General features: G+C 46.6%; 1 protein-coding gene across 1 annotated transcript in view; it reads right to left on the reverse strand.

Annotated features, from left to right (window-relative positions):
* Positions 1 to 351: 351 nt before the first annotated feature.
* Positions 352 to 13,721, reverse strand: part of LMNTD1 (lamin tail domain containing 1) — an 84,409-nt gene continuing 71,039 nt past the window's right edge. Inside the window, exons 8-10 of the mRNA XM_060258532.1 lie at positions 12,300 to 12,508; positions 2,208 to 2,371; positions 352 to 398 (exon numbers count right to left, since the gene is read on the reverse strand). Of these exons, the coding sequence (XP_060114515.1) occupies positions 352 to 398; positions 2,208 to 2,371; positions 12,300 to 12,508 (420 nt within the window). The remainder of the gene's footprint in view (positions 399 to 2,207; positions 2,372 to 12,299; positions 12,509 to 13,721) is intronic.

The raw sequence follows: 13,721 nt of genomic DNA on the forward strand, positions 1-13,721 counted from the left end.
AAGACCAGTTTGCCACATTCCAGCTTAACATTCTTGTGGAAAGAGATAGTCAAGCTGAGGGCTGGGTAATTTGGTCATCACTGGGGTTAACAAAATGAATTATGATGGTGGGTTCCAGGGGAACAGAATGAGTTCCCACTGTCTTCCCAGACAAGGCATGTGTGGATAACTCTTTATCTGGGGGTATTTCACAGGAGGATTTTTTAGCTGAGTAGGAATTAGTCTCACTTATAGGATTAGACTGGGGCTGGGTTTCCAAGTTTAACAAATCATTGTTAATGTTCTTCTCTATAGGAATGAAGTGAAGTGAACTACCCATACCATCACTAGCCTGATTCTTGGTAATCAGCTTCAAATTTTCTTTCTTTCTAGCCTGTCAATGATGTTAATCTGTTGCACTTTTGGTAAGACACAAAAAGACTGCATTAGGTTAGAGTCTCCCCTTTCCGATGGCTCATCCTTTAATAAGTTTGAAAATGTGGAAGAGTTCTTTAGGGTCACAGGCAGTATCTTATCATTCATGCATGCATTCCTAGTTGTTGGGATAATGTTTAAACATTATTTTTTTTTAACAGGGGAAAAGATCAATTAAAGTTTGTGTATAATGTGTAGGGGTGATCCCCCCAACCTGGATCTAAAAGCTAAGTAGTTAATTGATAATTAAATCAGATAATAGCCTAGCCAAGTGTTGTTAATTAGTACTACTGAGACAAAACTAGTTTAATTAGATTAATAATAATTCTAAAACTTAATGAAAAGTGTGGAGCATATGGCTCATATAAAATACAACCCCCCCAAAAAAACCCAAATGAACATGTCTCCCCCTCCCCTCCGCCCCAAAAATGAGTAAATATGGGCATAAGCTCAACAGGCATACACCATACACTCAGAAAACATTTTTAACTTTCCTCACAGCCAAAAGCAGCATTATTAGTTCCTCAAAGGAGGAAAATGGTAGAGAAGAAAGAGTGAGAGAGATAAGGAATAATAAAGTAAGAAAAGGAGAAGTCAGTGTGAGAAACCCTTTGATCTGTTTTTCCAGCTACTCCTTCCCTGCTTATCCACCACAGGAGAGAGAAGGGAGACTTCAGCACTGAACCTATGAAACAGAGATTCTAAAAAGCCAAAATAAAAGATAAATAAAGTGGAGCAAAGATAAATATTAGAACTTAGAATTAAAAGAAGAATTAAAATAAACAGACAATGCTAATGACTTAAAAAATAAAAATAAAAGTTCCAGAGAAAGACCACTGCCTCTTAACGTCCTGCAACAATGCTCCGGAATCAGAAGTCAATTCCACACTGCTTTTAAGGCTAATGTTGCTGCTCAGTTATTATATGCAGTTCCAAACTGGATTGAAACAGTTAATAAAGATTTGGATAATTCCTATGATTGATCTCTGGACAGTACTGAGAGTTGCATTGTGGGCTGAATTCAGCTTGAAGTCCCTTGAAGCTCAAGCTTGGATCAGAGCTCTCAAATGGAAACTCAAAACGTAAAGAATGATTCCTGTATAAGATAGGATAAATCTTATACTTCCTAGGACAAATAACTACATTATCTCAAGGTCCCTCTGAATATGATCTATTACTGGGACATCAAAGAACTTTCCAATATAGTGAAAGAACACATAGAGAAGCTTATTTAAGCACTGCCCTGAGGTCCAAATATACTTGCTCCTCAGCTGCAGTTGGAATTCTACCTCCTGAAAAAGATGCAAGATTATGTGAAAAATCTAACTGTTCCAAAATATGGAAGAGTTTTTACCCTTAGAAATCTAAATGTACTACTCTCAGCAGGCACTACCAAAAGCAACCATATTTAGAAAAGTTATGCTCACATGGCAGTGGGAAAATAGAGGCTATAGATCATATCCTACTTGATCACTGTATGCACTCAGAGTACAGAAATTAGTTCATTATCATTCTTGAAGGTTTGCCGTTCGTGCCACCCCCTGCTAGGATAATGTGGCTTCTGAGAGACAAAAAAAAAAAAATCACTTTGGTTGTTGCCAGATTTCTCTCAGTTGTGCCTCATTGTACAGTTGTTCAGAATTGATAGGTTGATAGAAGAGTAATTTTATCATCGTCATAATTATTGATAATGGTGTGGAAATGAGGCCCTTAGAAATCCCCCTGTTCTCATTTTTGCTAAATTCCTACATAATGCCAGATTTTTTTTTTAAAGGAAATGTTATTTAACTTACCAGAATCTGGATCAGGTCGTGCCAACTGAAATCTGCATAACCTGCTACCATCATTGCCCATAACCAAATGTCTTTCCAGCGAGTAATGTGGATGTGTAGGAGAGTTCGGACTTCGACACCAAGAACTTTGCACTGGATACAATGGAGGTGGTGTCTTTTCTTCTCTGTAGAAACAAATACAAAAGGATCTCTTCTGGTTATTTTAAATAACCATTATTGTGCACAGACAGGACTGTGATTTTTAGAAATCGAAGCAAAACAGATTTCTGCAACAATTCTTCAATAGCTAAATTATGCCGCTTCTACAAGTAACTCCAGATTAAACGTATTTGCATGGCCTTAGTTTGCATGATTTGTTCTGCGGTGGTCACTGTTTTACAGGATTCGTTCTATTTCTCCTTAAGAACAGAAGCAAGGAGCTATAGTGGGCACAGCAACTCATGTCCACAAGCACACTAACAGCTCACTCCAGTGAACATGATTCTTATTCAGATTCGTCAGATTTTGAGGTTCCGACAAGTAATACACACTTTTGAGAATATCTTTGTAACCTAAAGGTTGGGAAGTTGTTTTTAAATGAAAGCTGAGAATGTAGCATCTCAGAACTTTCCTCTTCTTGGTTCTTCCTCCTTGCAAAGCAGAGAAAATAATGCACAAACTGCTATCTGAACACAGGCTCCTCCAAGCCCAGATAATTCATTACTTTTTCTGCACTAAAGCTCCACTTCCATCAAAGTCCTACAAGTCATCTCTTTCTCTGTCTATTGATTTAACCTATAGATCTGTCACCCATGAATCTGCAGTTCCCTTTGGGAAGGCTTCTCAGTGGCTCATGGTCCCATGAACAATGAATGTGAAGAAGGAAGGAAGACCCAATTTGGGGAAAGGAAAATGACCACAGCTTTATTGTATACTACCAAAGGAGCATTAGTGCAACATAGGGGCCAATCCAGCACTGGACAACCTGACTGAAGGGGGACATCGTAGAGGTTTATAAAATTATACATGGGGTGGTAAGAGTTAACAAAGAGGAATCCCCCCCTCCCAAAATACTAGAGCTCGAGGGCATCCAATGAAGCTGATGGGCTGTAGGTTCAGGATGGACAAAAGGAAGTACTACTTTACACAGAGAGTGTTAAAAAGTGGAATTCACTGCCCGAGGATGTAGTGATGGCTAGGGATTGGCACAAAATGAGAAAAATGCAGTGCGGTTCATGGCATGCCCAGTTGTTGAACTACAGACTGTCACAAACTTTGAGGTGTCAAATGAACTGATTAATTTTGTGAGGTTAGTGACCTGGTAGAATGACCCCCAGTGTGCTAGAGGCACCAAACTCACAGGGGATCTCCAGCTGACTCTCCTCTGCCTGCCCTCCAAGTTTATGAGAATTAGACTTATGGGATTCAAGTTACATCCCCCCCCCCCCCCGCTGAAGGTGCACCCAGAAAAGTGTTTTTGACAGCCACCGATTCAGAAGGTCCTACCCCCTCACCACTTCTCAGGGTTTCTCCACTGCTCCTCAGTTTCAGAGGTTCCCCCCTCTGTGCCCATGCTCCATTGTGTTCCCATTTTCTTGCACAGAACTTGCAAAATCCCTACCCCAGCTTGAATTTCTTGTGACACGATGTTTTGAGATTTATCAATTCTTTCAGCTTGCATTGTCACAGTGGTACAGGATTCTGCTGCTCATTTGGTACACTGAATTGTTTGTTCTGGGCTTGAAAACTGTCCCCCAACCTTCTGTTTGTACTACAGGGATTCTACAGTCCTCTTTTGCTCGCATTGCTGTAGTTACAGGAGTCTATGAAATGGCTCAGGGACAAGCCAGTGACAAACTCACAAGGAAACTTCTGCCCCCCCCCCCCACCTTTGTTTTGAAGTTTGCTTTGACATTTAGTAAACGTCTTGACTGTATAGTGACTGTCTGGAAATGCATCCATTCACTGTTGAAAGAGAAGGGCTTGGTACTGTCCTTTTTGGCTTCAGAATGGGGATTACAAGAGAGTCAGATAGTCGGACACACTATGGGTTTCCTTCCTGCTTACTCTTCTGTCTCTATCCCTTTTGATGTGTGGACTGATCATTCTTAGGGAGCAATTTCCTCTCTGCTGACCACATCCTTCCTCTCATTCACACACAAAAGTGCTACTGGACTCCTATTTTGCTCTATCGCACTTTAACCTTCCAGAACTGTTGTGTCCTAGGTTCAAATGGAGAACTGTTACTTTTGGAGGGAACTGTTACTTTTGGAGGGAAGCTGAACAAGCCAAGCTTGTACTCCACACCAGGGTTCCAGAGAAGGCCTAAGCATGCCCAATCAGGGGAAGGATTGAAACATAAGTAGCCAATCAACATCTAGGCTCATACTGTACCCTGATAGGCCCTTAGGCCTCTGTAAATAGCCAATCCATGTACATAGTTAAGGTCCAATCAGAAGGGGGCAAGAATTGTATAAAGGAGCAGGAGGTTTGAATAGAGCTCAGTTTGTGTTGGTGTTCCTGAAGTAAAGCTTGCTGAAATCACTCTCCGACTCTGGTCTCTTACTGCGCCGACCCCAGTACTTTACACTGGCTACGAAGGTGGGATGCCAGTAAGAACCAGCAACAGAACCAGGAACATGGAAAGGTGGCTAAATCCAAGCCATCTGGGTCCGCACCTCCGCTCTGCGCACACCCCATCTCTCAAGCCGCCCAGACACGCTGCCAAGAATGGAGGCTTCAGCTAACCTCCTGCAGCCCTTTAGCATCGATCGCCCCGAGCTGTGGGACTCGTGGGTCGAAGGCTTCCAGTCATACCTGACCTTCCGGAAGATTACAGAGACTACCATGCAGAGAGCTCTGCTTATCAGTATGTGTGGCACGGAGACCGTGGACTTAGCCAGGGCTCTTCTCCAACCCAGGAAGCTCTCAGAGACGCCGGTGGACGACATCATCAGCGCTCTGGAGAAGTATTTCCAACCCCAGCCAACCAAGCTCACCCGGCACTGGGACTTCCGACAAAGGACACAGAAGGCAGGCGAAACCACGATGGCGTTCTTGACAAGCCTGCGCCGGGTGGCAAGCCGATGCAGTTTCGCAGACCTCAATGAAGCCCTTCTTGACCAGTTTGTATGGGGCTTGAGGGACGAAAAACTAGTACAGAAACTCCTGTCCCTCTCCGAGTGCGACCTAACAAAGGCAATCGATGTGGCCACCAGCTGGGAGAAGGGCAGATCAGCAGAGCCACGGCTGACAAGACAGGCTGCGGCACACCAGATCAACCCTGAACCATCTACAGAGGACTCAGACAAGGACAAAGCTCTACAAACCGGCTATCGTTCAGCAGGAAGGAAGACCACCGATGCCCCACAGGGCATGAGACACAAGACACCACCTGCATGTGCAAGCTGCGGGGGCCAGCACGAGCGAAAGACCTGCCGATTCCGGAATGCCACCTGTCGACTCTGCAACAAGGCAGGCCACATCGCCTGTGCCTGCAGATCCACATCCCGAGCACGCGTCCCGCAAAGATCTGCGCACTCCGAGGGCCAGCCAGACTTCGAGACCGACGCTTTCCACACCCACCCATACCCGGTACAGTACCTACCCTCGCCAGTCAGGCCCTCCAAAATCTGGGTCAGTGTAGGGATCGGGGGGGTGCCCTGCCAAATGGAGGTGGACTCTGGGTCAGCATCATCTATTATAGCGGCAGAGACATTTTTTAAAATCCCCACCAGGCTGAGGCCTCGTCTCAGGGACCCGGGGTTTACCTTAGTGGACTTCCAGAAGAATAAGGTGCCTATCTTGGGAGTGGGCCCGGTCCCAGTCCAATACAAGGGGTTCAAGGGCCAGCTACAAGTGCTAGTGGTCAAGAACCACCTTACAAACCTTTTGGGTCTCGACTGGTTCAAGCCCCTGGGAATAGAGATCAGGGGGGTCAATAAGACTGTCGGAGTGGACTTGAACAAGGTTTGTGAAGAGTTCCCGGCCGTTTTCGATGGCACCTTGGGCTGCTACACGGGTCCCCTGGTTACACTACACCTCGACCCCACAGTGCGGCCTATTAGGCTTAAAGCGCGGCGAGTTCCATTCGCGCTCAAGCCTAAAATTGAGGAGGAACTGGATAAACTGATTGCACAGGGAATACTAGAGCCTGTCACCCACGCAACCTGGGAAACTCCCATCGTGACTCCAGTCAAGCCCAGTGGGGAAGTGCGGATTTGTGCAGACTATAAGTGCACCCTCAACAAGGCTCTTCAGGCCCACGCATACCCTGTGCCCATCGTCAGCCACGTTCTAGCCACCCTAGCCGGCGCAAAATTTTTTGGCAAGTTGGACTTGGCCCAAGCTTACCAACAGCTGCCGGTGGATGAGGCCACGGCCAACGTCCAAACAATTGTGACCCACCGGGGGGCCTTTAGAGTAAAGCGGTTGCAATTTGGCGTGAGTGTGGCTCCGGGGTTGTTCCAGGAACTCATGGACTCTCTTTTAAAAGGACTTCCCGGAGTCACTCCATTCTTCGATGATGTGCTGATCGCGGCAGCCTCGCCTGAAGAATTCGCCGCCCGCCTTAGAGGGGTCCTACAACGTTTTGAAACAGCCGGCCTCAAGGTCAAACGGGAGAAGTGCCTCCTGGGCGTGGATCGGGTGGAATTCCTGGGGTTCTCCATCGATGCCCAGGGGGTCCATCCCTCCGACGCCAAGCTGCGTGCCATCAGAGATGCTCCAGCGCCCACCAACAAGCAAGAACTCCAGTCCTTCCTCGGCCTCCTAAACTTTTATCATGCTTTTCTCCCCCACAAGGCAGCGGTGGCCGAACCCCTGCACCGGCTTCTAGACAAGAACCGACCCTGGGCGTGGGGCCGCCAGCACGCTAAAGCCTTCCAAGATATCAAGGGCCTCCTGATGTCCAACTCCGTCCTTGCCCATTTCGACGAGACCCTGCCCTTGGTCCTGGCATGCGACGCATCCCCTTATGGCGTGGGGGCAGTTCTGGGCCACCGACTCCCTGATGGGACCGAAGTCCCTATCGCGTACTACTCGCGGACCCTCTCATCGGCGGAGCGGAACTACGCCCAAATAGACAAAGAAGGGTTGGCAGTTGTGGCCGGTGTCAAAAAATTTCATGATTACATCTACGGCCGGCCCTTTACCCTCTATACGGACCACAAACCCCTCTTGGGCCTCTTTGCATCAGATCGGCAGACCCCTCAGGTGTTGTCCCCACGGGTCCTCCGTTGGTCCATTTTTCTAGCCGGCTACACTTACACCCTAGTGCATCGCCCGGGCAAGGCAATGGGCCATGCTGACGCCCTGAGCCGCTTGCCCTTGCCTGACGTGGATCCCGATCCAGCCCCGGCTCATCAGATCCTACTGATGGACATGCTTCCGGACAGGCCATTGCTCGCCCGCGACGTTGCTGCCCGCTCCGCTCGTGATCCAGTCCTCTCCCGTGTCTTGGACTGGGTGGGGAGGGGGTGGCCCAAGGGCTCGACTGGGCCGGAATTTACTCCGTTTGCAGCCCGGAAAGACGAACTATCCACCCACAAAGGCTGCCTACTATGGGGCAACAGAGTCGTCATCCCCAAACCCTTGCAAGACCAAGTGCTTAGAGCCCTGCACGAGGCACACCCGGGCATAGTCCGCATGAAGGCTCTCGCACGGAGCTATGTCTGGTGGCCCGGCCTCGATGCAGAAATTGAGGCTTGGGTTAAAAGGTGCCCGACATGCCAGGTGTCAAGGCCTGACCCCCCACGTGGCCCAGTGCAACCATGGCAATCCACCAAAAACCCCTGGTCAAGACTGCATATGGACTTTGCTGGCCCCTTCCATGGGCGGACTCTACTCATACTAGTGGATTCATACTCCAAGTGGTTGGAGGTGGTCCAGGTGCCCTCACCATCATCGCAGGCGACCATCACGGCTCTGAGGGCCATCTTTGCAACCCACGGGTTGCCGGAGACCATCGTCACCGACAACGGCACAGCATTCACGTCCGCAGTGTTCCAGGACTTCTTATCCAGGAACCTCATCAGGCACATTCGCTCTGCCCCGTTTCATCCAGCCACCAATGGCCAGGCAGAGCGGATGGTGCGCACGGCAAAGGAGGCCTTGAACCGTCTGGGCCCCTCAGACTGGCCAAAAGACTTGGCGTGTTTCCTAATGGCCTACCGGACCACACCCACCGCCTCCACAGGTCACAGTCCAGCCGAACTCCTCATGGGCCGCCGCATCACCACCCTGCTGGACAAGCTGCACCCTGACCGAGCCCCAGACAGGCGACCGGCGCCGGAACACCTTAAAGCCCCCAGAGGGTTCTACCCAGGTGAGACAGTGTGGGCACGGAACTATGCCACCACTGGCCCCACCTGGCTCCCTGGAAAGGTGGACCACGTCACCGGACCGGTCTCCTATGCAGTGACTTTGGAGGGTGGACATCTCCTGAGGCGACACATCGACCAACTCCGTGGTCGCCTGCCTGCCGGGGAGCCAAGGTCAGAGGCTCCAGATCCGGACAACGTAAGTCCCCGTGAGCCTGACACAGAACAGGGTTCCGTGGAGCCCGCTTCGGCCCAGCAGGAGGAGACCCCCGACCGCGCAGCTGAACCCAGGTCTCCCGGGGCCGCCGTCCCAGATGTCTCCAGCTCTGCAGCCGCGGAACCACCAACCGAGTCGGAACGCCCAGTCCCCTTGGAGCTCCGACGCTCGACATGAGACCGCCGCCCTCCAGCATATCTCCAGGACTATGTCACCTGATAGCTGGAACTATGGGGGGAGGGGTGTTGTGTCCTAGGTTCAAATGGAGAACTGTTACTTTTGGAGGGAACTGTTACTTTTGGAGGGAAGCTGAACAAGCCAAGCTTGTACTCCACACCAGGGTTCCAGAGAAGGCCTAAGCATGCCCAATCAGGGGAAGGATTGAAACATAAGTAGCCAATCAACATCTAGGCTCATACTGTACCCTGATAGGCCCTTAGGCCTCTGTAAATAGCCAATCCATGTACATAGTTAAGGTCCAATCAGAAGGGGGCAAGAATTGTATAAAGGAGCAGGAGGTTTGAATAGAGCTCAGTTTGTGTTGGTGTTCCTGAAGTAAAGCTTGCTGAAATCACTCTCCGACTCTGGTCTCTTACTGCGCCGACCCCAGTACTTTACAAGAACATTCAATGGGTGACCTCAAATTTGCTGTTTTAATGCAAAGGAACTTCAAGAACAGAATGGAGAAGGAAATTCACAGAAATAAAATTGCTGAATTACAAATTATTATTGAACTTGGAACAAACGCCTCCCCAGGACTGAACAGGGATATTGGTTTCTTATCTCATTACATATGCTAAACCCACTTTCACCAAGTATAGCTATATCTCCACAGTATTCCAATGTATTTCTCATTTAGAATATTGTATCAGAATAATTTTTTTTGTATTGATTTACTTAAATAAGGGATACTGGCTGTTTGTATAATTACATGTGCTAAACCCATCTTCCACTATATTTTTCTGCATTTTTTTCTAATGGCAAACTGGAATGATGTTTATATGTATGTTACATATTAAAAGGTAAATTAGTTGGAAGGGAAAAAGTCTGAGAAAGAAATGCCCTCATTTTGACCTAGGCTTACTAGCAATAGAATAATTAACAGATATTTTCATATTCTGTCATGTTGCTATTTTATTGGTTTCCCATGCTAATGCTACCCAGATCAGAAGTTTTCTCAATGTGTTAATTTTGCTATTTCTCAATGTGTTAATTTTGCTATTGGAGTTTAACTTTGTACCACTTTGCATTCTAAACCACTGCCCACCAGCTATATGAAGCTCTGCTCACTGTACCTCATTCCTCCTCTGAGGAAGTGTGCATGCACACAAAAGCTTACATTCTGAGTAAAACTTTGTCCGTCTTAAAGGTACTACTGGGCTCTTACTTTGTTCTATTGCTTCAGACCAACATGGCTGTCCAGCTGGATCTGTTTACAAAGAAGGTACCTGTTTTATCCCCACCTTGCACCATGGAGGCTGGACATGTGTCCAGCATCCAGCAGCATTCAGTTAGCTAGAATAGGCAATCTATTTCTATGTCTCACCTGCACTATCAAGAATGTAGTTCCCTTAATTAACATTTCTTATTAGCCTGAAATTGACAAAAGGCGCTGTGTAACCAGCACCAATGCTTCACTGTGTGTACCCTGCTATTTAAGGTAATGTACCCTGCTACTTAAGTACCCTGCTACTTAAGGTAATGATTCTTGGCTATACCAAAACCAGTGCATCCAAAATTCACAAATTGCAACACACCTCCATGAATAGCTTCAAGGTTTATTGACAGTATATGTCACTTTAAGGCTCCATAATACTGTGTAAAGATTATGTAACTCCCACTATACAGCTGTAACTTGAAGCATGTGGTAAAACATGTGAAACTCATTAGCTAATTGAGCAAAGGGATTGGCTAATGGAAGTATAACAACAGTGGCCACACTTCTAACTCTTGTGGGTGAATATTGGAGGAGAGATGTGGAGAGGAGTTGGAGAGTGGCTTGTTATTCTGTTGGATTGATTGACTGTATTGGATTGATGGACTGGTAAATGACTATTCTTCTGGACTGTGATATTGTACCATTGAACTGGCTGGACTGAATGTGAGTGACCTGACCATTGGACTGACTTTGACTTATGCTTATTGCCTGAACCCTAATATCTGTTGTTGATATTGAAACTTGATATTGAAAGTTGAACTGGCTGTTGTTGAGTTTGTCTCCACTAGAACTATAGCTGGGGCTGGGCTGACCAGAGTGCTCTACACAAGGAACTTCCTACACTCTGACATTTATGGAAAGTTTGTGCCAGCTGACCTGTCACAAACTTGACTTTGTGAAACACGGACCAGCCAAATTTTGTGAGCTGGTTCGTGTCAATTCCTAGTGAAGGCCACAAGAATAAACAGCTTTAGAAGGGGATTAGATAGATCCATGGAGGATATGTCAAGCATTGATATTTCAAAATAACCAAGCTTTTGTTTTAAATCAAAGACTTGTTTTGTTGAAACTCCATGACTTGTTCCAAGGACTCAAACCTTGGAAGTGATACAGATTGTCATAGTGCAAAGTATCTTAAAGGTTACTTCAAAGACAGGGTTACAGATAACTTCAAAAGCATAACATAAAGATGCAAATTGCATTGAAGGTTCAAAGGCTACTAAACCGATCTCTTTGGTTACTGAGGAATGTAGACATCACCTTTTCTCACATATTCTCTACTTGCTGATAAGTCCTTTTGGTGAGAATCTGTGGGAGAGGCATTTTACATTTCTAATACAAGGTTACTTACACAGGATGGAGCATGGAGATTTATTATGCATCTACTCAAAGAAAGGAAAGAGGAAGAGGGGGCGGGGAGAGGGAGACTGAGAAACTAGGAATAAAACAATACTTAGAAATAGCATATTGTCAATCTGGCTTCTCTATTTTATCCAATTCCTTTGAATCAACTAATATTGACCCATTCCTATATGTATAAGCAGGAACTATATTGGGGCTCTCAACAGAGCCAGCAGGGAGAGGGCCAGTCGTGCCAATCCCATGCTCCTCTAAAAAGCGATTAAAATGTTCCCCAATTACAAGGTCAGATTTAATTTGGTGTTGGAGTGGGGTATAATCTGTATCTAGAATTAACAGATCACTACTCAGTGGGACATCCGATAGTTTACCAGGCCCTACTTCTAGATGCATTTGGTGCATTTCTTCCATAACAACCGGCTTAACAATTGGGGGGGGGGCAGGGACTGGCTTCTGGGGGAGCTCATCTAGGTTCACATGCTTGACAGGATAAGTCTATCAATGGCTACTAGCCATGGTGACTGAGTGGAACCTCGACATTCAAAGGTACTAAACTTATGAATTCCAGAACCAGGAGGTAACATCAGGGGTAGGTTTTGGCCTCTGTGTCCTGTTGTTGGCCATCCAGAGGAACTGGTTGGCCAATGTGTGAGACAGGATGCTAGACTGAATGGACTATTGGTCTGATCCAGCAGGGTTGTTTTTATTTTCTCTTTTCCAGCCTCAGAACTGGAACTCCTATGGATCTTTACATTAACCAACTTATTCAGGAATGGCACCTTATAATAAATTCTGGTTCTTTTTTCTTCTCTGCAGGATTTTGGAGGGCTGTGACCTGTGCAGTATCATGTGCTTTAAGCTCCCATCTGCCTCTTGGCTTGTGAATTCGCAAAGAGCATGGCCTGAGGTTGTCAAAGGGCCCAACACTCTCTTCCCCTTCCAAAGTTTGCTTTCGGCTTCGGTTTATTGGAGTGTACCAAGCAACAGCCTAAATTGGAAAGAAAGAAAATGTTTAAGGTTGAGACAAACTATTTATAGGGATGCCATATTCATATGCTTGTAAACTCCCTCTAAAATGGAAGACATTTTGAGTTTCAGTTAACAAATTGCTATGTCCTTGTGGCTGCCTCCAAGACTTTGGATCACATATGCACTGGTGGTTCTGTGCTTCCTAGGCTCCCAATTCAGATCAGGACAGTGATGTGCATGAGGGAAGGGCTTCAGCCTTTTTTTCTGAACTGAAACAGCTCTTGGGAGGCTTTCTTATGATGATGGTGGAAGGACGGTGGCTCAGTGGTAGAGCATCTGCTTGGGAAGCAGAAGGTCCCAAGTTCAATCCCTGGCATCTCCAAAAAAGGGGTCTAGGCAAATAGGTGTGAAAAACCTCAGCTTGAGACCCTGGAGAGCCATGAATGGTGCTGTGGCTGAGCAGCAGAGCATCTGCTTGGGAAGCAGAAGGTCCCAGGTTCAATCCCTGGCATCTCCAAAAAAGGGTCCAGGCAAATAGGTGTGAAAAACCTCAGCTTGAGACCCTGGAGAGCCGCTGCCAGTCTGGGAAGACAATACTGACTTTGATGAACCAAGGGTCTGATTCAGTATAAGGCAGCTTCATATGTTCATATGGTATGACAAAGGGGAGGGGATTTTTAATCCTGACTGCTGCCATCAATTATGAGATGGGCATGACCGATGGAGCTAGCACTCACTTAAAATCAATCACCCTGTTACTATTTCTGTTTTAAAAATTTACCCCTCAGAAAATGACACAGTAGGAAGGATTAAACAAAAGTTGTTTTATTAAAATGAACTGTCAGGAAAGGGGGTTAATATGTACATAGGCGTTTGGACTTGAGCAGATGTAAACAGACATTTAAAACTGCACACAGAACACATCCAAGGTGACTGACTACACACGATACAGTGTTTCCCTGAAAGTTGCTTCACTTTCTCTCAAGGTTTAACAAATGGCACTGGTTTAATGTTTTATTACTGGACTATTATAATATACTGAGCTCTAGGCATTGAAGAGGCGAGGTGGAAGTGATAACAAGCTCTTTATTGCGTACAGCATGGTAGGGGGCTGCACTAACTTGACTGATGAACGGGCCCTGCTGGGCCAACTATATACAACACTGGGTTCCCGCCCTAGCCTGTAACTGGGTCATTCAAACCAGCAGGGGGCGTGTGATTGAAGCCGGGTA

The sequence above is a fragment of the Heteronotia binoei genome, chromosome 17, assembly GCF_032191835.1.
Source record: "Heteronotia binoei isolate CCM8104 ecotype False Entrance Well chromosome 17, APGP_CSIRO_Hbin_v1, whole genome shotgun sequence".
NCBI classification, from domain to species: Eukaryota; Metazoa; Chordata; class Lepidosauria; order Squamata; family Gekkonidae; genus Heteronotia; species Heteronotia binoei.